The following is a 20,814-nucleotide window of genomic DNA, read 5'->3' on the forward strand; positions in this document are numbered from 1 at the left end:
GTATGTAGTGTAGTACGTAGTGTATAGTAGTGTATAGTAGTGTATGTAGTATAGTATGTAGTGTATAGTAATGTATAATAGTGTATAGTAGTGTATGTAGTGTAGTACGTAGTGTATAGTAGTGTATAGTAGTGTATGTAGTGTAGTATGTAGTGTATAATAGTGTATAATAGTGTATAGTAGTGTATGTAGTGTAGTACGTGTGTAGTGTGTAGTGTAGTATGTAGTATATAGTAGTGTAGTGTATAGTAGTGTAGTATGTAGTGTATAGTAGTGTAGTGTATAGTAGTGTAGTGTATAGTGTAGTGTATAGTAGTGTAGTGTATAGTAGTGTAGTATGTAGTATATAGTAGTGTAGTGTATAGTAGTGTAGTATGTAGTGTATAGTAGTGTAGTATGTAGTGTATAGTAGTGTAGTATGTAATGTATAGTAGTGTAGTATGTAGTGTATAGTAGTGTAGTGTATAGTAGTGTAGTATGTAGTGTATAGTAGTGTAGTGTATAGTAGTGTAGTATGTAGTGTATAGTAGTGTAGTGTATAGTAGTGTAGTATGTAGTGTATAGTAGTGTAGTATGTAATGTATAGTAGTGTAGTGTGTAGTGTATGTAGTGTAGTATGTAGTGTATAGTAGTGTATAGAAGTGTATGTAGTGTATAATAGTGTATAGTAGTGTATAATAGTGTATAGTAGTGTATGTAGTGTAGTGTGTAGTGTAGTATGTAGTGTAGTAGTGTATGTAGTGTAGTACGTAGTGTATAGTAGTGTATAATAGTGTATGTAGTGTAGTACGTAGTGTATAGTAGTGTATAATAGTGTATGTAGTGTAGTACGTAGTGTAGTGTATAGTAGTGTATAATAGTGTATAGTAGTGTATGTAGTGTAGTACGTAGTGTAGTACGTAGTGTATAGTAGTGTATAGTAGTGTATGTAGTGTAGTACGTAGTGTAGTATGTAGTGTATAGTAGTGTATAGTAGTGTATAGTAGTGTATGTAGTGTAGTACGTAGTGTAGTGTGTAACGTACGGGCGGTCTCTCCGGTGCGTGCGAGTGCAGAGTCCCAGACCGGAGCAGCTGCTCCCTCTCACCGCTACGTCCAGAAACAGCAGAAGAAGCAGAACACAAAGAGGCAGAGGATGCAGAGGGGTTGTGCTACCATGGACGGTCAGGAGGATGGTGGTGGTGGTGGTGGTGGTGGCGGTGGTGGTGGTGGTGATGGTGATGAGCCAGACGCCAGGGCTGATGTCGACAGTGGATCTGGAGATCCACCGCACGTAGCTCCCACCACCTCAGGAATTCGCTCTCGAATGACAGAGGCATTCAAGGTGAGATCATCGTGTGTCTCTGTGTGTGTGTGTCTCTGTGTGTGTGTGTCTGTGTGTGTGTCTGTGTTGTGTGTGGGGAGCGGTAGTGTAGCGGTTAGCGCTACGCTGAGCTATGAACCTGGCGACCCGGGTTCGATTCCAGCTCACGGCCAACACCAGTGACGATTATCTGAACCGGTCCCGGGCCTCCCCTAGGTCGACTCAGCTTCAAATGAGTACCTGGTGCGGTGGATAAAAACATTGCCACTAGGGAGACAAAGGCGGTCGGGCGTGGTGCTGGCCACCCACCCCCTCGTGTACCGTTTCGGCCTTCATAGGTGCTCGCTAACAGCACTTGCCCCTACAGTCTGTTAAGGCTATACGGGGGATCTTTGTTTTTATCTTTGTTGTGTGTGTCTCTGTGTGTGTGTGTGTCTCTGTGTGTGTGTGTGTCTGCGTGTCTGTCTGTGTGTGTGTGTCTGTGTGTGTGTATCCGGCAAAAAACAACCCCCTACCTCCTCATGGTGCCGGACGGGCAACTCTGTCGAGGACAGTGCTGTGGGGGGAGGGCCAATTCCGATTGGCCCCTCCCCTCATGGCATCTGTGACCACCACAGTGGCTAAACGGGGGCTCTGGACGGGTGCGAGGGGCTGGTAACCCCTCCACCTTCAATTCATTACCACGAAACCACGAGTTAAACTGAAATATGTAACTAATAAGCTTGTGCCGGAGGTCCCGGGGGGCCAGGCGTCTATGACGTCTCCTGGCCAAACCCCAATTGGCGGAGCCAGGAGATTGAATGTCTACCCTCGGGGCTCCTCCAGAAACTACGAAAAGCCACTACGGGTGGCCACGTAGAATGTTCGAACGCTCACTGCGGAGGAGAGGCTGCCACTCCTCTGTCGGGAACTGGACCGGTACCGCCTGGATCTATGTGGCATTCAGGAGGTCCGGTGGACCGATTCTGGCTCCTGCCACCATGAGGGGTGGACAGTCCTCTACTCGGGGCAGCAGACTGCCAAACAACAGGGTGTGGGTCTTCTTTTGAACAAAAGAATGAAGGGGGCGTGGGAGCGTGGCGGTGAGGTGTGGGAAGCTGTAAGCCCCAGGCTACTTTGGGCTCGCCTTCCCATCAACCGGAGGCGAGGAATGGTGGTCGTGGTTACTTATGCCCCCACCGAAGACGAACATCCGTGGAGGGATGCAGGCAAAGCGGATGAGTCAGATGCCTTCTATGACCTCCTGTCACAGGTGCTGGCTAAAGTGGCCCCTCGTGATAGAGTCATCTTGTTGGGTGACTTCACTGCCCGAGTTGGTCATGATGCTGGCACCTGGTCTGGAGTGATTGGAGGGTATGGGCCAGATCAGCTCAATAACAACGGTAGGAGGCTGCTAGATTTTTGTGCAGCCCATGGGCTTGTAATTACCAACACGCTGTTCCGGCATCGGCGCATCCACACAACATCATGGATGCATGCCGGGTCCAAGCAAGAACATCTGCTGGATTACATAGTGACGGACCAGCGAATGCGAGCCCATGTCCTTGACACCAGGACCTACCGTGGAGCTGATCTGCCCTCTGACCATCGACTAGTCATCTGTAAGATGCGCCTGCCATTCTTCCACTCCGGTGGTGGGTGTACACCCAGGACCCCATTCCAACCTAAAGTGGCCTGGTCTCAGTTATCTGATGAAAGTTGCAAGCGAGAATTTCATCATCGCTTTCGGCTGGGATTGGCATCGTCCCCGACTCCTCCTGATGTCGAGGGTAAATGGGCGAGGTTTAGGACTGTGACTCATGCAGCTGCAATGGCTGCTTTGGGTACGCGGTCCAGACCTCCCCAGACACCCTGGATGACAGAGGAGTTGTTCACGATGGTTGAGAAAAAGCGACAGGCCCACTGTCATCGGCTACAGAATCCCACGTCAGAGAATGAGGAGGGTTACCGCAGCCTTCGCTCGGAGGTTCGGAGAGCCGTGAGGCGCTGCAAGGATGGGTGGTGGTCGCGGGTTGCTGAGGAGATGGAGTCTGCCTCAGTGGCCCGTGATCACAAATCTCTATTTAACTCCATCAAAAAAGTAACCTGCAGCGCCACACCTATTACCATCATTAGGGGAAAAAACGGTGATCCAATTTCCGACCCCCAGGAACAGGTTCGCAGATTTGCTGAGCATTTCTGTGAGATCCTGGGGGAGGGAAAATCCCACAGCCAGGATAAAATCGTGGCACAAAGTGAGGATGACCCTGCTGAGGCTGCGGTGCCTCAAATATTGGATGAAGTCACCCCCTGTGAGTGGCTGGCTGAGGTGCCATCTGCTGAGGAAGTATTGAAGGCGATCCGGAGTCTGAGACCAGGAAAGGCAGCGGGCAGAGATGATCTCCCAAGCGAAATGCTGAGGGAGGGTGGCGTTTGTGCACAGACTGCCCTATATGACATCATAACAACAGTCTGGACCACTGGACGGGTTCCGCAGGATTGGAAGGATGCCCTGGTGGTCCCCCTTTTTAAGAAGGGGGACCGCACAGACTGTAACAACTACAGGGGCATCTCACTCCTCAGTGTGCCGGGAAAGGTCCTGGCAAGGATTATTCAGCATCGCCTTGCCAGGCACGCTGAGGAGAGGCTTGCGGAGCACCAATGCGGTTTCAGGAAAGGGCGGTCCTGCACAGATGCCATATTTTCTGTCCGTCTGCTACAGCAGAGGTGTAGGGAATTCCAACAAGACCTACATCTCTGCTTTATTGACCTGGTCAAGGCCTATGATACCATCAGTAGGCCTGGGCTCTGGGTCGTTCTTCGTGCTTTTGGAGTACCTGACCCTCTGCTCACGATCATTAAGGACCTTCATGATGGTGAGCGGGCCCGGGTAAAACTACGTGGCCGGGAGTCAGAGCCATTCCCTGTACACCTTGGGGTGCGACAGGGATGTCCTCTGGCTCCCACATTATTTAACATCTATTTTGACCACGTAGTTCGTGAAGCCTTCAATAGCTGTACCGGGGGAATCTCCATATGGTACAGATATAATGGGAGGCTAATCGATGCCCGGGTGCGGTCAAGGGATGGCTCCCTATTGCTCAACCATGTTATGTATGCTGATGACTTGGTAATAGCTGCTCAGTCAGAGGAGGAGTTGGAGACGCTGCTGCTGAGACTGGAGCGTGCCACTAAGAGGTGGGGCCTTACCATCAGCCCCACCAAAACTAAGCACCTGCCTGGGTATTTTGTACCATCGGACACTCCACCCCCACAACTCCCAATCGGTGATGGGGCAGTTGTGGAGAGAGTGGAGAGTTTCCCATACCTGGGCAGTGTGCTTATGACTGGCTCCAGTTTAACAGCAGAGGTCTCACTCCGAATCAGTCGAGCGGCAATATCTTTTCATCGGTTGCGTAACGCTGTGTGGAAGCTACCTGGTCTGTCGCTCCGCACTAAGCTTCAGGTCTTCTCGGCCACGGTCATTCCCTCCCTTCTCTACGCTTGCGAAACGTGGACCCCCCTAATGGAACATCTTCGCCGGTTAGAAACATTTAGGCTGGCCTGCCTACGATCCATCCTGGGTTTAACCAGACTGGATTGTGTGAGGAGCTCACAAATCCTTGAAAGATCTGGGCAGGGTCCCATCGGTGAGCTCCTCCGGCAGGCAAGGCTGCGATGGCTGGGTCATGTAGCCCGCATGCCCAGCCACCGCATGCCGAAACAGCTTTTGTTTGGCCGGATTGAGGGGGCTAAGCGGGCGCGGCACGGGCTAGAGAAGAGATGGAGTGATGTGGTACAGGAGGACGTGGAGCTGAGTGGACTTGCCGATGACTGGTACCAGCGGTGCCAAGATCGGCCTCTGTGGAGGAGGCTCGTGAAGGATGCTACTGGACAGTTGGAGGCAGTCGCCCTCCAACAACAACGGAGGGCGGAGGAGCGACGCTCACAACAGCGAGCGGAGCGCCGGGTGGCTAAAGCACAGCAGGTTGGCACAGTAGGGGGCACAGGTGGTGCATCAGCCAGTCATCTCAGTCAGTCGACCCGTGGCACCTGGGTCTGCCCCGTGACCTCCTGCCAGCGGGCGTTCGACACTTCACGTGGCCTCAGGGTGCACATAGCCTGGCACAAGCGTCGTGGTGACGTCACCGCCACTTAGTGGCGAATGGCGGTTGTTGTTGTTGTTGTCTGTGTGTGTTTGGGGAGCGATAGTGTAGCGGTTAGCGCTACGCTGCGCTATGAACCTGGCGACCCAGGTTCGATTCCAGCTCACGGCCAACACCAGTGACGATTATCTGAACCGGTCCCGGGCCTCCCCTAGGTCGACTCAGCCTCAAATGAGTACCTGGTGCGGTGGATAAAAACATTTCCACTAGGGAGACAAAGGCGGTCGGGCGTGGTGCTGGCCACCCACCCCCTCGTGTACCGTTTCCGGCCTTCATAGGTGCTCGCTAACAGCACTTGCCCCTACAGTCTGTTAAGGCTATACGGGGGATCTTTGTTTTTATCTTTGTTGTGTGTGTCTCTGTGTGTGTGTGTGTCTCTGTGTGTGTGTGTGTCTGCGTGTCTGTCTGTGTGTGTGTGTCTGTGTGTGTGTATCCGGCAAAAAACAACCCCCTACCTCCTCATGGTGCCGGACGGGAAACTCTGTCGAGGACAGTGCTGTGGGGGGAGGGCCAATTCCGATTGGCCCCTCCCCTCATGGCATCTGTGACCACCACAGGGGCTAAACGGGGGCTCTGGACGGGTGCGAGGGGCTGGTAACCCCTCCACCTTCAATTCATTACCACGAAACCACGAGTTAAACTGAAATATGTAACTAATAAGCTTGTGCCGGAGGTCCCGGGGGGCCAGGCGTCTATGACGTCTCCTGGCCAAACCCCAATTGGCGGAGCCAGGAGATTGAATGTCTACCCTCGGGGCTCCTCCAGAAACTACGAAAAGCCACTACGGGTGGCCACGTAGAATGTTCGAACGCTCACTGCGGAGGAGAGGCTGCCACTCCTCTGTCGGGAACTGGACCGGTACCGCCTGGATCTATGTGGCATTCAGGAGGTCCAGTGGACCGATTCTGGCTCCTGCCACCATGAGGGGTGGACAGTCCTCTACTCGGGGCAGCAGACTGCCAAACACCAGGGTGTGGCTCTTCTTTTGAACAAAAGAATGAAGGGGGCGTGGGGGCGTGGCGGTGAGGTGTGGGAAGCTGTAAGCCCCAGGCTACTTTGGGCTCGCCTTCCCATCAACCGGAGGCGAGGAATGGTGGTCGTGGTTACTTATGCCCCCACCGAAGACGAACATCCGTGGAGGGATGCAGGCAAAGCGGATGAGTCAGATGCCTTCTATGACCTCCTGTCACAGGTGCTGGCTAAAGTGGCCCCTCGTGATAGAGTCATCTTGTTGGGTGACTTCACTGCCCGAGTTGGTCATGATGCTGGCACCTGGTCTGGAGTGATTGGAGGGTATGGGCCAGATCAGCTCAATAACAACGGTAGGAGGCTGCTAGATTTTTGTGCAGCCCATGGGCTTGTAATTACCAACACGCTGTTCCGGCATCGGCGCATCCACACAACATCATGGATGCATGCCGGGTCCAAGCAAGAACATCTGCTGGACTACATAGTGACGGACCAGCGGATGCGAGCCCATGTCCGCAGCCTTCGCTCGGAGGTTCGGAGAGCTGTGAGGCGCTGGAAGGATGGGTGATGGTCGCGGGTTGCTGAGGAAATGGAGTTTGCCTCAGTGGCCCGTGATCACAAATCTCTATTTAACTCCATCAAAAAAGTAACCTGCAGCGCCACACCTATTACCATCATTAGGGGAAAAAACGGTGATCCAATTTCCGACCCCCAGGAACAGGTTTGCAGATTTGCTGAGCATTTCTGTGAGGTCCTGGGGGAGGGGAAATCCCTCAGCCAGGAACACATCGTGGCACAAAGTGGGGATGACCCTGCTGAGGCTGCGGTGCCTCAAATATTGGAAGAAGTCACCCCCTGTGAGTGGCTGGCTGAGGTGCCATCTGTTGAGGAAGTGCTGAAGGCAATCCGGAGTCTGAGACCAGGAAAGGCAGCGGGCAGAGATGATCTCCCAAGCGAAATCCTGAGGGAGGGTGGCGTTTGTGCACAGACTGCCCTATATGACATCATAACAACAGTCTGGACCACTGGACGGGTTCCGCAGGATTGGAAGGATGCCCTGGTGGTCCCCTCTTTAAGAAGGGGGACCGCACAGACTGTAACAACTACAGGGGCATCTCACTCCTCAGTGTGCCGGGAAAGGTCCTGGCAAGGATTATTCAACATCGCCTTGCCAGGCACGCTGAGGAGAGGCTTGCGGAGCCCCAGTGCGGTTTCAGGAAAGGGCGGTCCTGCACAGATGCCATATTTTCTGTCCGTCTGCTACAGCAGAGGTGTAGGGAATTCCAGCAAGACCTACATCTCTGCTTTATTGACCTGGTCAAGGCCTATGATACCATCAGTAGGCCTGGGCTCTGGGTTGTTCTTCGTGCTTTTGCCCACGATCATTAAGGACCTTCATGATGGTGAGCGGGCCCGGGTAAAACTACGTGGCCAGGAGTCAGAGCCATTCCCTGTACACCTTGGGGTGCGACAGGGATGTCCTCTGGCTCCCACATTATTTAACAAGGCTGCGTTGGCTGGGTCATATAGCCCGCATGCCCAGCCACCGCATGCCGAAACAGCTTTTGTTCGGCCGGATCGAGGGGGCTAAACGGGCGCGGCACGGGCTAGAGAAGAGATGGAGCGACGTGGTACAGGAGGACATGGAGCTGAGTGGACTTGCCGATGACTGGTACCAGCGGTGTCAAGATCGGCCTCTGTGGAGGAGGCTCGTGAAGGATGCTACTGGGCAGTTGGAGGTAGTCGCCCTCCAACAACAACGGTGGGCGGAGGAGCGACGCTCACAACAACGAGCGGAGTGCGGGTGGCTAAAGCACAGCAGGTTGCCACAGTAGGGGGCACAGGTGGTGCATCAGCCAGTCATCTCAGTCAGTCGACCCGTGGCACCTGGGTCTGCCCAGTGACCTCCTGCCAGTGGGCGTTCGACACTCCAGGTGGCCTCAAGGTGCACATGGCCTGGCACAAGCGTCGTGGTGACGTCACCGCCACTTAGTGGCGAATGGTGGTTGTTGTTGTTGTGTGTATATGTGTGTATATGTATGTGTCTGTGTGTATCTGTGTGTATGTGTGTGTGTCTGTGTGTGTGTCTGTGTGTCTGTGTGTCTGTGTATGTGTGTATGTATGTATATGTATGTGTGTGTATGTGTGTGTGTATCTCTGTGTGTGTGTCTGTGTACTTACAAGAGCAACTGGAAAGAGCCAGTCTGAAAACTGGAACAGTACCTTAGACACAAATTCTCGACCTACGCACGAACACAGACACACACACACACAGACACACACACATAGATACAGACACACACACAAAGACACACATAGACACACACAGACACACATAGACACACACACAGACACATATATACACACACACACACACAGACACATATAGACACACACACAGACATACATAGACACACACACACAGACACACATAGACACACACACAGACACACACACAGACACACACAGACATACATAGACACACACAGACACACATAGACACACACACACAGACACACATAGACAGAGACACACACAGACACACACAGACATACATAGACACACACAGACACACATAGACACACACAGACACACATAGACAGACACACACAGACACACACAGACACACACACACAGATACAGACACACACAGACACACACAGATACAGACACACACAGACACACATAGACAGACACACACAGACACACATAGACACACACACAGACACACACACAGACACACACAGATACAGACACACACAGACACACACAGATACAGACACAGACACACAGATACACACACACAGATAGATACATACACACACACAGACACACATGTACACACACACACAGACACACACACAGAAACACACACATAGACACACACAGACATACATAGACACACACAGACACACATAGACACACACACAGACACACACACAGATACAGACACACAGACACACATAGACAGACACACACAGACACACATAGACACACACACAGACACACACAGATACAGACACACACAGACACACACACACACAGACACACACACGCAGATACAGACACACACAGACACACACAGACACAGACACACACAGACACACACAGATACAGGCACAGACACACAACAAAGACAAAGATACACACACACAGATACACACACAGATACACACATAGACACACACACACAGACACACACACACAGACACACACACACAGACACACACACACATATAGACACACACACATATAGACACACACACAGACACACATTCTTGACCCACGCACGTCACCGCCACTTAGTGGCGAATGACGATTGATATTGTGTTGTTGTTGTGTTGGTGTTGTGTTGTGGTGTTGTTGTTGTGTTGTGTTGTTGTGTTGTGTTGTTGTGTTGTTGTTGTTGTGTTATTGTGTTGTTGTTGTGTTGTGTTGTTGTGTTGTGTTGTTGTGTTATTGTTGTGTTGTGTTATTGTTTTGTTGTTATCGTGTTATTGTGTTATTGTTGTGTTATTGTTGTGTTGTTGTTGTGTTGTTGTGTTATTGTTGTGTTGTTGTTGTGTTGTTGTTGTGTTGTTGTGTTGTTGTGTTATTGTGTTGTTGTGTTGTTGTGTTATTGTTGTGTTGTTGTCGTTGTGTTGTTGTGTTGTTGTTGTTGTGTTGTTGTGTTGTTATTGTTGTGTTGTCGTGTTATTGTGTTGTTATTGTGTTGTTGTTGTGTTGGTGTTGTGTTGTTGTTGTGTTATTGTTGTTGTTGTGTTGTGTTATTGTTGTTGTGTTATTGTTGTTGTGTTATTGTTGTTGTTGTGTTATTGTTGTGTTATTGTTGTGTTATTGTTGTTGTTGTTGTATTGTTGTTATTGTTGTTGTTGTGTTATTGTGTTGTTATTGTTGTGTTATTGTTGTTCTTGTGTTATTGTTGTGTTATTGTTGTTGTTGTGTTATTGTTGTGTTATTGTTGTTGTGTTGTTGTATTGTTGTTATTGTGTTGTTGTGTTGTTGTTGTGTTGTTGTTGTGTTGTTGTTGTGTTATTGTTGTGTTATTATTGTTGTTGTTGTGTTATTGTTGTGTTATTATTGTTGTTGTTGTGTTGTTATTGTGTTGTTGTGTTATTGTTGTTGTTGTGTACGTGCAGGTCGTCCCCACCTACTCCTATGTGACCCCCTACGGAGCACAGAGGTCTAAAGCTCCGATGGACTCCCTCTACTCCACTGTGGGCTCGCACGAGGCCGAGACTGCCCCACGTGACTCGCCCGGCAAGCCGAACCGGCGGGCCAAGGAGTGAGACACACCACGACACAGACAAAGCTCCCCCAGGTAGCCTCCAGCAGGGGCTGCAGGGGCAAGTGCAGTTAGCTAGCGAGTAGAACCACCTATGATGTACACACACAGACAAAGCTCCCCCAGGTAGCCTCCAGCAGGGCTGTAGGGGCAAGTGCAGTTAGCTAGCGAGTAGCACCACCTATGATGTACACACACAGTCAAAGCTCCCCCAGGTAGCCTCTAGCAGGGGCTGCAGGGGCAAGTGCAGTTAGCTAGCGAGTAGAACCACCTATGATGTACACACACAGACAAAGGTCCCCCTGGTAGCCTCTAGCAGGGCTATAGGGGCAAGTGCAGTTAGCTAGCCAGTAGAACCACCTATGATGTACACACACAGACAAAGCTCCCCCAGGTAGTCTCCAGCAGGGCTGCAGGGGCAAGTGCTGTTAGCTAGCGAGTAGCACCACCTATGATGTGCACACACAGACAAAGCTCCCCCAGGTAGCCTCTAGCAGGGGCTGCAGGGGCAAGTGCAGTTAGCTAGCGAGTAGAACCACCTATGATGTACACACACACAGACAAAGCTCCCCCAGGTAGCCTCCAGCAGGGCTGCAGGGGCAAGTGCAGTTAGCTAGCGAGTAGAACCACCTATGATGTACACACACACAGACAAAGCTCCCCCAGGTAGCCTCTAGCAGGGCTGTAGGGGCAAGTGCAGTTACCTAGCCAGTAGAACCACCTATGATGTACACACACAGACAAAGCTCCCCCTGGTAGCCTCTAGCAGCGCTATAGGGGCAAGTGCAGTTAGCTAGCGAGTAGCAGCAGCAGTGTCTATGTACTACACACACCACACACAGACAAAGCTCCCCCAGGTAGCCTCTAACAGGGCTGTAGGGGCAAGTGGCTCTAGTAGCGAGTAGCACCACCTATGATGTACACACAGACAAAGCTCCCCCAGGTAGCCTCTAACAGGGCTGTAGGGGCAAGTGCAGTTAGCTAGCGAGTAGCAGCAGCAGTGTCTATGTACTACACACACCACACACGGACAAAGCTCCCCCAGGTAGCCTCTAGCAGGGCTGTAGCGGCAAGTGCTGCTAGTAGCGAGTAGCACCACCTATGATGTACACACACAGACAAAGCTCCCCCAGGTAGCCTCGAGCAAGGATGTAGGGGCAAGTGCTGCTAGTAATCGCAGGTAGCAGCACCACCTATGATATACACACAGACAAAACTCCCCTTGCGTACCAGGCGAGGTAGTCAACATCTCCTAGCGACCGTGATGATGATGATGAGAGAGAGACACAGACCTCCTGTAGACCAAGCGAGGTGGTTAACATCTCATAGCCACCGTGATGATGATGAGAGAGAGACACAGACCTCCTGTATACCAGGCGAGGTAGTCAACATCTCATAGCCACCGTGATGATGATGATGAGAGAGAGACACAGACCTCCTGTAGACCAGGCGAGGTAGTCAACATCTCATAGTCACCATGATAATGATGATGAGAGAGAGACACAGACCTCCTGTAGACCAGGCGAGGTAGTTAACATCTCATAGCCACTGTGATGATGATGAGAGAGAGACAGACCTCCTGTAGACCAGGCGAGGTAGTCAACATCTCATAGCCACCGTGATGATGATGATGATGAGAGAGAGAGATACAGACCTCCTGTACACCAGGCGAGGTAGTTAACATCTCATAGCCACCATGATGTTGATGATGAGAGAGAGAGACACAGACCTCCTGTAGACCATCCGAGGTAGTTAACATCTCATAGCCACCGTGATGATGATGATGATGAGAGAGAGACACAGACCTCCTGTGTACCAGGCGAGGTAGTCAACATCTCATAGCCACCGTGATGATGATGAGAGAGAGACACAGACCTCCTGTATACCAGGCGAGGTAGTCAACATCTCATAGCCACCGTGATGATGATGCTGAGAGAGAGAGAGACACAGACCTCCTGTGTACCAGGCGAGGTAGTCAACATCTCATAGCCACCGTGATGATGATGAGAGAGAGACACAGACCTCCTGTATACCAGACGAGGTAGTCAACATCTCACAGTAACCGTGATGATGGTGAGAGAGAGACACAGACCTCCTGTAGACCAGGCGAGGTAGTCAACATCTCATAGCCACCGTGATGATGATGATGATGCGAGACACAGACCTCCTGTAGACCAGGCGAGGTAGTGAACATCTCATAGCCACTGTGATGATGATGATGATGCTGAGAGAGAGAGAGACACAGACCTCCTGTGTACCAGGCGAGGTAGTCAACATCTCATAGCCACTGTGATGATGATGAGAGAGAGACACAGACCTCCTGTAGACCGGGCGAGGTAGTCAACATCTCATAGTCACCGTGATGATGAGAGACACAGACCTCCTGTAGACCAGGCGAGGTAGTCAACATCTCATAGCCACTGTGATGATGATGATGATGCTGAGAGAGAGACACACAGACCTCCTGTGTACCAGGCGAGGTAGTCAACATCTCATAGCCACCGTGATGATGATGATGATGCTGAGAGAGAGAGAGAGACACAGACCTCCTGTGTACCAGGCGAGGTAGTCAACATCTCTCCCCCCGCGTCTCTCCCCCCGTGATGATGATGATGATGAGAGACACAGACCTCCTGTGTACCAGGCGAGGTAGTCAACATCTCATAGCCACCGTGATGATGATGAGAGAGAGACACAGACCTCCTGTAGACCAGGCGAGGTAGTCAACATCTCATAGACACCGTGATGATGATGAGAGAGAGACACAGACCTCCTGTATACCAGGCGAGGTAGTCAACATCTCTCCCCCGCGTTTCTCCCCCCGTGATGATGATGATGCTGAGAGAGACACAGACCTCCTGTGTACCAGGCGAGGTAGTCAACATCTCATAGCCACCGTGATGATGATGATGAGAGAGAGACACAGACCTCCTGTGTACCAGGCGAGGTAGTCAACATCTCTCCCCCGCGTCTCTCCCCCTGTGATGATGATTATGAGAGAGACACAGACCTCCTGTGTACCAGGCGAGGTAGTCAACATCTCATAGACACCGTGATGATGATGAGAGAGACACAGACCTCCTGTAGACCAGGCGAGGTAGTCAACATCTCATAGCCACCGTGATGATGATGATGATGATGAGAGAGAGACACAGACCTCCTGTGTACCTGGCGAGGTAGTCAACATCTCTCCCCCCGCGTCTCTCCCCCGTGATGATGATGATGATGCTGAGAGAGAGAGAGACACAGACTTCCTGTGTACCAGGCGAGGTAGTCAACATCTCATAGCCACCGTGATGATGAGAGAGAGACACAGACCTCCTGCAGACCAGGCGAGGTAGTCAACATCTCATAGCCACCGTGATGATGATTATGAGAGAGACACAGACCTCCTGTGTACCAGGCGAGGTAGTCAACATCTCATAGCCACCGTGATGATGATGACAGAGAGAGACACAGACCTCCTGTGTACCAGGCGAGGTAGTTAACATCTCATAGACACCGTGATGATGATGATGCTGAGAGAGAGAGAGACACAGACCTCCTGTAGACCAGGCGAGGTAGTCAACATCTCTCCCCCCGTGATGATGATGAGAGAGAGACAGAGACCTCCTGTGTACCAGGCGAGGTAGTCAACATCTCATAGCCACCGTGATGATGATGATGATGCTGAGAGAGAGAGAGACACAGACCTCCTGTGTACCAGGCGAGGTAGTCAACATCTCTCCCCCCGCGTCTCTCCCCCCGTGATGATGATGATGAGAGACACAGACCTCCTGTGTACCAGGCGAGGTAGTCAACATCTCATAGCCACCGTGATGATGATGAGAGAGAGACACAGACCTCCTGTAGACCAGGCGAGGTAGTCAACATCTCATAGACACCGTGATGATGATGAGAGAGACACAGACCTCCTATAGACCAGGCGAGGTAGTCAACATCTCATAGCCACCGTGATGATGATGAGAGAGAGACACAGACCTCCTGTATACCAGGCGAGGTAGTCAACATCTCTCCCCCCATGTCTCTCCCCCCGTGATGATGATGATGCTGAGAGAGAGAGAGACCTCCTGTGTACCAGGCGAGGTAGTCAACATCTCATAGCCACCGTGATGATGATGAGAGAGAGACACAGACCTCCTGTGTACCAGGCGAGATAGTCAACATCTCTCCCCCGCGTCTCTCCCCCCGTGATGATGATGATGATGATGAGAGAGAGAGAGAGACCTCCTGTGTACCAGGCGAGGTAGTCAACATCTCATAGCCGCCGTGATGATGATGATGAGAGAGACACACAGACCTCCTGTAGACCAGGCGAGGTAGTCAACATCTCTCCCCCGCGTCTCTCCCCCTGTGATGATGATTATGAGAGAGACACAGACCTCCTGTGTACCAGGCGAGGTAGTCAACATCTCATAGACACCGTGATGATGATGAGAGAGACACAGACCTCCTGTAGACCAGGCGAGGTAGTCAACATCTCATAGCCACCGTGATGATGATGATGATGATGAGAGAGTGACACAGACCTCCTGTGTACCAGGCGAGGTAGTCAACATCTCTCCCCCCGCGTCTCTCCCCCGTGATGATGATGATGATGATGCTGAGAGAGAGAGAGACACAGACTTCCTGTGTACCAGGCGAGGTAGTCAACATCTCATAGCCACCGTGATGATGAGAGAGAGACACAGACCTCCTGTAGACCAGGCGAGGTAGTCAACATCTCATAGCCACCGTGATGATGATTATGAGAGAGACACAGACCTCCTGTGTACCAGGCGAGGTAGTCAACATCTCATAGCCACCGTGATGATGATGACAGAGAGAGACACAGACCTCCTGTGTACCAGGCGAGGTAGTTAACATCTCATAGACACCGTGATGATGATGATGATGCTGAGAGAGAGAGAGAGACACAGACCTCCTGTAGACCAGGCGAGGTAGTCAACATCTCTCCCCCCGTGATGATGATGAGAGAGAGACAGAGACCTCCTGTGTACCAGGCGAGGTAGTCAACATCTCTCCCCCCGCATCTCTCCCCCCGTGATGATGATGATGAGAGACACACAGACCTCCTGTGTACCAGGCGAGGTAGTCAACATCTCTCCCCCCGCATCTCTCCCCCCGTGATGATGATGAGAGAGAGACACAGACCTCCTGTGTACCAGGCGAGGTAGTCAACATCTCATAGCCACCGTGATGATGATGATGCTGAGAGAGAGAGAGAGACACAGACCTCCTGTAGACCAGGCGAGGTAGTCAACATCTCTCCCCCCGCGTCTCTCCCCCCGTGATGATGGTGATGCTGAGAGAGAGAGAGAGACCTCCTGTGTACCAGGCGAGGTAGTCAACATCTCATAGCCACCGTGGTGATGATGATGATGCTGAGAGAGAGAGAGAGAGACCTCCTGTGTACCAGGCGAGGTAGTCAACATCTCATAGCCACCGTGATGATGATGATGATGCTGAGAGAGAGAGAGAGACCTCCTGTGTACCAGGCGAGGTAGTCAACATCTCATAGCCACCGTGATGATGATGAGAGAGAGAGAGAGACACAGACCTCCTGTGTACCAGGCGAGGTAGTCAACATCTCATAGCCACCGTGATGATAATGCTGAGAGACACAGACCTCCTGTGTACCACGCGAGGTAGTCAACATCTCATAGCCACCGTGATGATGAGAGAGAGAGACACAGACCTCCTGTGTACCTGGCGAGGTAGTCAACATCTCATAGCCACCGTGATGATGATGATGCTGAGAGAGAGACACAGACCTCCTGTGTACCACGCGAGGTAGTCAACATCTCATAGCCACCGTGATAATTATGAGAGAGACACAGACCTCCTGTGTACCAGGCGAGGTAGTCAACATCTCATAGCCACCGTGATAATTATGAGAGAGACACAGACCTCCTGTGTACCAGGCGAGGTAGTCAACATCTCTCCCCCCGCGTCTCTCCCCCCGTGGTGATAATGCTGAGAGACACAGACCTCCTGTGTACCTGGCGAGGTAGTCAACATCTCATAGCCACCGTGATGATGATGATGATGAGAGAGAGAGAGAGAGACCTCCTGTGTACCAGGCGAGGTAGTCAACATCTCTCCCCCCGCGTCTCTCCCCCCGTGAGTGCTCGTTGCCTCACGGCCGGCCCACTCGGGTCGGAGTTGGCAGCCCGGGACGCCGGCGGCGATGGCGAGCGGAAGATGGGTGGGACAGCGACGGAGGTGGTGGCGGAGGAGGAGGAGGCCGAGTCTCGCCGGGTCCACCGCCACGACTACTACGACCGCGAGATTCTCTTCGACGCCGTCGCACGCGGATCAGCCGAAGACTTGGAGGGTCTCCGTGACTTCCTGTTGCTCAATGGGAAGAAAATGTCCGCCGAGGAGTTCAAAGGTCGGTCGCTCGGTCGCTCGCTCGCTCGGTCGCTCGCTCAGTGGCTGAGTCACTCGCTCAGTCACTCGCTCAGTCACTCGCTCGGTCACTCAGTCACTCAGTCACTCAGTCAGTCACTCGCTCAGTCTCTCACTCACTCGCTCGCTCAGTCACTGGCTCAGTCACTCGCTCGCTCGCTCAGTCACTCGCTCAGTCGCTCAGTCACTCGCTCACTCACTCAGCCACTCAGTCACTCGCTCGCTCGCTCAGTCGCTCGCTCAGTCACTCGGTCAGTCACTCAGTCGCTCGCTCAGTCACTCGCTCAGTCACTCAGTTGCTCGCTCAGTCACTCGCTCAGTCTCTCGCTCAGTTGCTCGCTCAGTGGCTCAGTCACTCAGTCACTCAGTCGCTCGCTCGCTCAGTCACTCAGTCACTCGCTCAGTCACTGGTTCAGTCACTCAGTCACTCAGTCAGTCACTCGCTCAGTCACTCGCTCAGTCACTCGCTCAGTCGCTCGCTCAGTCACTCGCTCAGTCACTCGCTCAGTCACTCGCTGAGTCACTCGCTCAGTCGCTCGCTCAGTCGCTCGCTCAGTCACTCGCTCAGTCGCTCGCTCAGTCACTCGCTCAGTCACTCGCTCGCTCGGTCGCTCGCTCGGTCGCTCAGTGGCTCAGTCACTCGCTCAGTCACTCGCTCGGTCACTCGCTCAGTCACTCGCTCAGTCACACAGTCACTCGCTCAGTCACACAGTCACTCACTCAGTCACTCGCTCGGTCACTCGCTCAGTCTCTCGCTCAGTCGCTCGCTCGGTCGCTCATTCGCTCGCTCAGTCACTCAGTCACTCAGTCACTCAGTCAGTCACTCGCTCAGTCACTCGCTCAGTCTCTCACTCAGTCGCTCGCTCGGTCGCTCGCTCATTCGCTCGCTCAGTCACTCAGTCACTGATTCAGTCACTCAGTCGCTCGCTCAGTCACTCGCTCAGTCTCTCGCTCATTCGCTCGCTCAGTCACTCAGTCACTCAGTCACTCAGTCAGTCAGTCGCTCAGTCACTCGCTCACTCACTCAGTCACTGGCTCAGTCACTCGCTCGCTCGCTCAGTCACTCAGTCACTCGTTCAGTCACTCCCTCACTCAGTCACTCGCTCAGTCACACAGTCACTCGCTCAGTTGCTCAGTCGCTCAGTCACTCGCTCACTCACTCAGTCAGTGGTTCAGTCACTCAGTCACTCAGTCAGTCACTGGCTCAGTCTCTCACTCGCTCAGTCACTCAGTCACTCAGTCAGTCAGATGCTCAGTCACTCGCTCACTCACTCAGTCAGTGGTTCAGTCAGTCAGTCACTGGCTCAGTCTCTCACTCGCTCGCTCACTCAGTCACTCAGTCAGTCAGATGCTCAGTCACTCGCTCACTCACTCAGTCACTGGCTCAGTCACTGGCTCAGTCACTCGCTCGCTCAGTCACTCAGTCACTCGCTCACTCATGCAGTCACTGGCTCAGTCACTCGCTCACTCAGTCAGTCACTGGCTAAGTCACTCAGTCGCCCGCTCGCTCAGTCACTCGCTCACTCACTCAGTCACTCGCTCAGTCACTCAGTCACTGGCTCACTCACTCACTCACTCGCTCACTCAGTCACTCGCTCAGTCACTCAGTCACTCAGTCACTCGCTCACTCACGTAGGCACTGGCTCAGTCACTCGCTCACTCAGTCAGTCACTGGCTAAGTCACTCAGTTGTCCGCTCGCTCAGTCACTCGCTCACTCACTCAGTCACTCGCTCAGTCACTCAGTCACTCAGTCACTCGCTCGCTCGCTCAGTCACTGGTTCAGTCACTCGCTCAGTCACTCGCTCAGTCACTCAGTCAGTCAGTCACTCAGTCGCTCGCTCACTCAGTCACTCGCTCAGTCACTCAGTCACTCGCTCGCTCGCTCAGTCACTCGCTCACTCACTTAGTCACTCAGTCAGTCAGTCAGTCGCTCAGTCACTCGCTCACTCACTCACTCAGTCACTCGCTCACTCACTCAGTCACTGGCTCACTCACTCAGTCACTCAGTCAGTCACTCAGTCAATCGCTCATTCGCTCAGTCACTCAGTCACTCGCTCAGTCACTCGCTCACTCACTCAGTCACTCGCTCAGTCACACAGTCGCTCGCTCAGTCGATCAGTCACTCGCTCACTCACTCAGTCACTCAGTCATTCACTCGCTCAGTCACTCAATCGCTCGCTCAGTCACTGGTTCACTCACTCAGTCACTCACTCACTCGCTCGCTCAGTCACTCAGTCACTCACTCACTCACTCGATCAGTCACTCACTCACCCACTCACTCACCCACTCACTCACTCAACGACTCACTCACCCACCCACCCACTCACTCAACCGCCCACTCACCCACACACTCACCCACCCACTCACTCAACCACTCACTCACCCACTCACTCACTCACCCACCCACTCACTCACTCAACCACTCACTCACCCACCCACCCACACACTCACCCACTCACTCACCCACTCACCCACTCACCCACTCACCCACCCACTCACCCACCCACCCACTCACCCACTCACTCAACCGCCCGCTCACCCTCCCCCCCCCCTCTGACCCTCTCTCCCCGCTCACCCTCACCGGGTGAGCAGAGCCGGACACAGGCAAGACCAGCCTGCTGAAGGGACTGCTCAATCTGGCACCCGACAGGACGAACCGAACCATTCCACTGCTGCTGGAGGCTGCCCGTGATACCAGATGCCTGCGAGAGTTCGTCAACGCAGCCTACACAGACGAATACTACCAGGGTGGGGAGCACTACACTACACTATACACTACACACTTACACTATACACTACACTATACACTACACACTTACACTATACACTACACACTTACACTATACACTACACACTTACACACTACACTATACACTACACTATACACTATACACTACACACTTACACACTACACTATACACTACACACTTACACTACACACTTACACTATACACTACACTATACACTACACTATACACTACACACTTACACTATACACTACACACTTACACACTACACTATACACTACACACTTACACTATACACTACACTATACACTACACACTTACACACTACACTATACACTACACTATACACTACACTATACACTATACACTACACTATACACTACACTATACACTACACTATACACTACACACTACACTATACACTTACACTACACACTTACACTATACACTACACACTTACACTATACACTACACACTTACACTACACTATACACTACACACTACACTATACACTTACACTATACACTACACTATACACTACACACTTACACTATACACTACACTATACACTACACTATACACTACACACTACACTATACACTTACACTATACACTATACACTACACACTATACACTATACACTACACTATACACTACACACTTACACTATACACTACACACTTACACTATACACTACACTATACACTACACTATACACTACACTACACACTATACACTTACACTATACACTACACTATACACTACACACTTACACTATACACTATACACTACACACTACACACTATACACTACACACTACACACTACACTACACACTACACTATACACTACACACTACACACTACACTACACACTATACACTACACTATACACTACACTATACACTACACTACACTATACACTACACTATACACTACACACTTACACTATACAC

General features: G+C 51.8%; 1 protein-coding gene across 1 annotated transcript in view; it reads left to right on the forward strand.

The window, feature by feature from the left end:
- Positions 1–1,010: 1,010 nt before the first annotated feature.
- Positions 1,011–20,814, forward strand: part of LOC116937136 (transient receptor potential cation channel subfamily V member 4-like) — a 207,776-nt gene continuing 187,972 nt past the window's right edge. The window contains 4 exon segments of the mRNA XM_076058623.1: positions 1,011–1,323; positions 10,556–10,701; positions 16,830–17,095; positions 19,706–19,861. Of these exon segments, the coding sequence (XP_075914738.1) occupies positions 1,135–1,323; positions 10,556–10,701; positions 16,830–17,095; positions 19,706–19,861 (757 nt within the window). The 5' untranslated portion in view covers positions 1,011–1,134.

Source organism: Petromyzon marinus (assembly GCF_048934315.1).
Source record: "Petromyzon marinus isolate PM22_M1 ecotype Great Lakes invasive population chromosome 77 unlocalized genomic scaffold, UKy_Petmar_22M1.pri1.0 chr77_unloc.4, whole genome shotgun sequence".
In the NCBI taxonomy this organism is placed as follows: domain Eukaryota; kingdom Metazoa; phylum Chordata; class Hyperoartia; order Petromyzontiformes; family Petromyzontidae; genus Petromyzon; species Petromyzon marinus.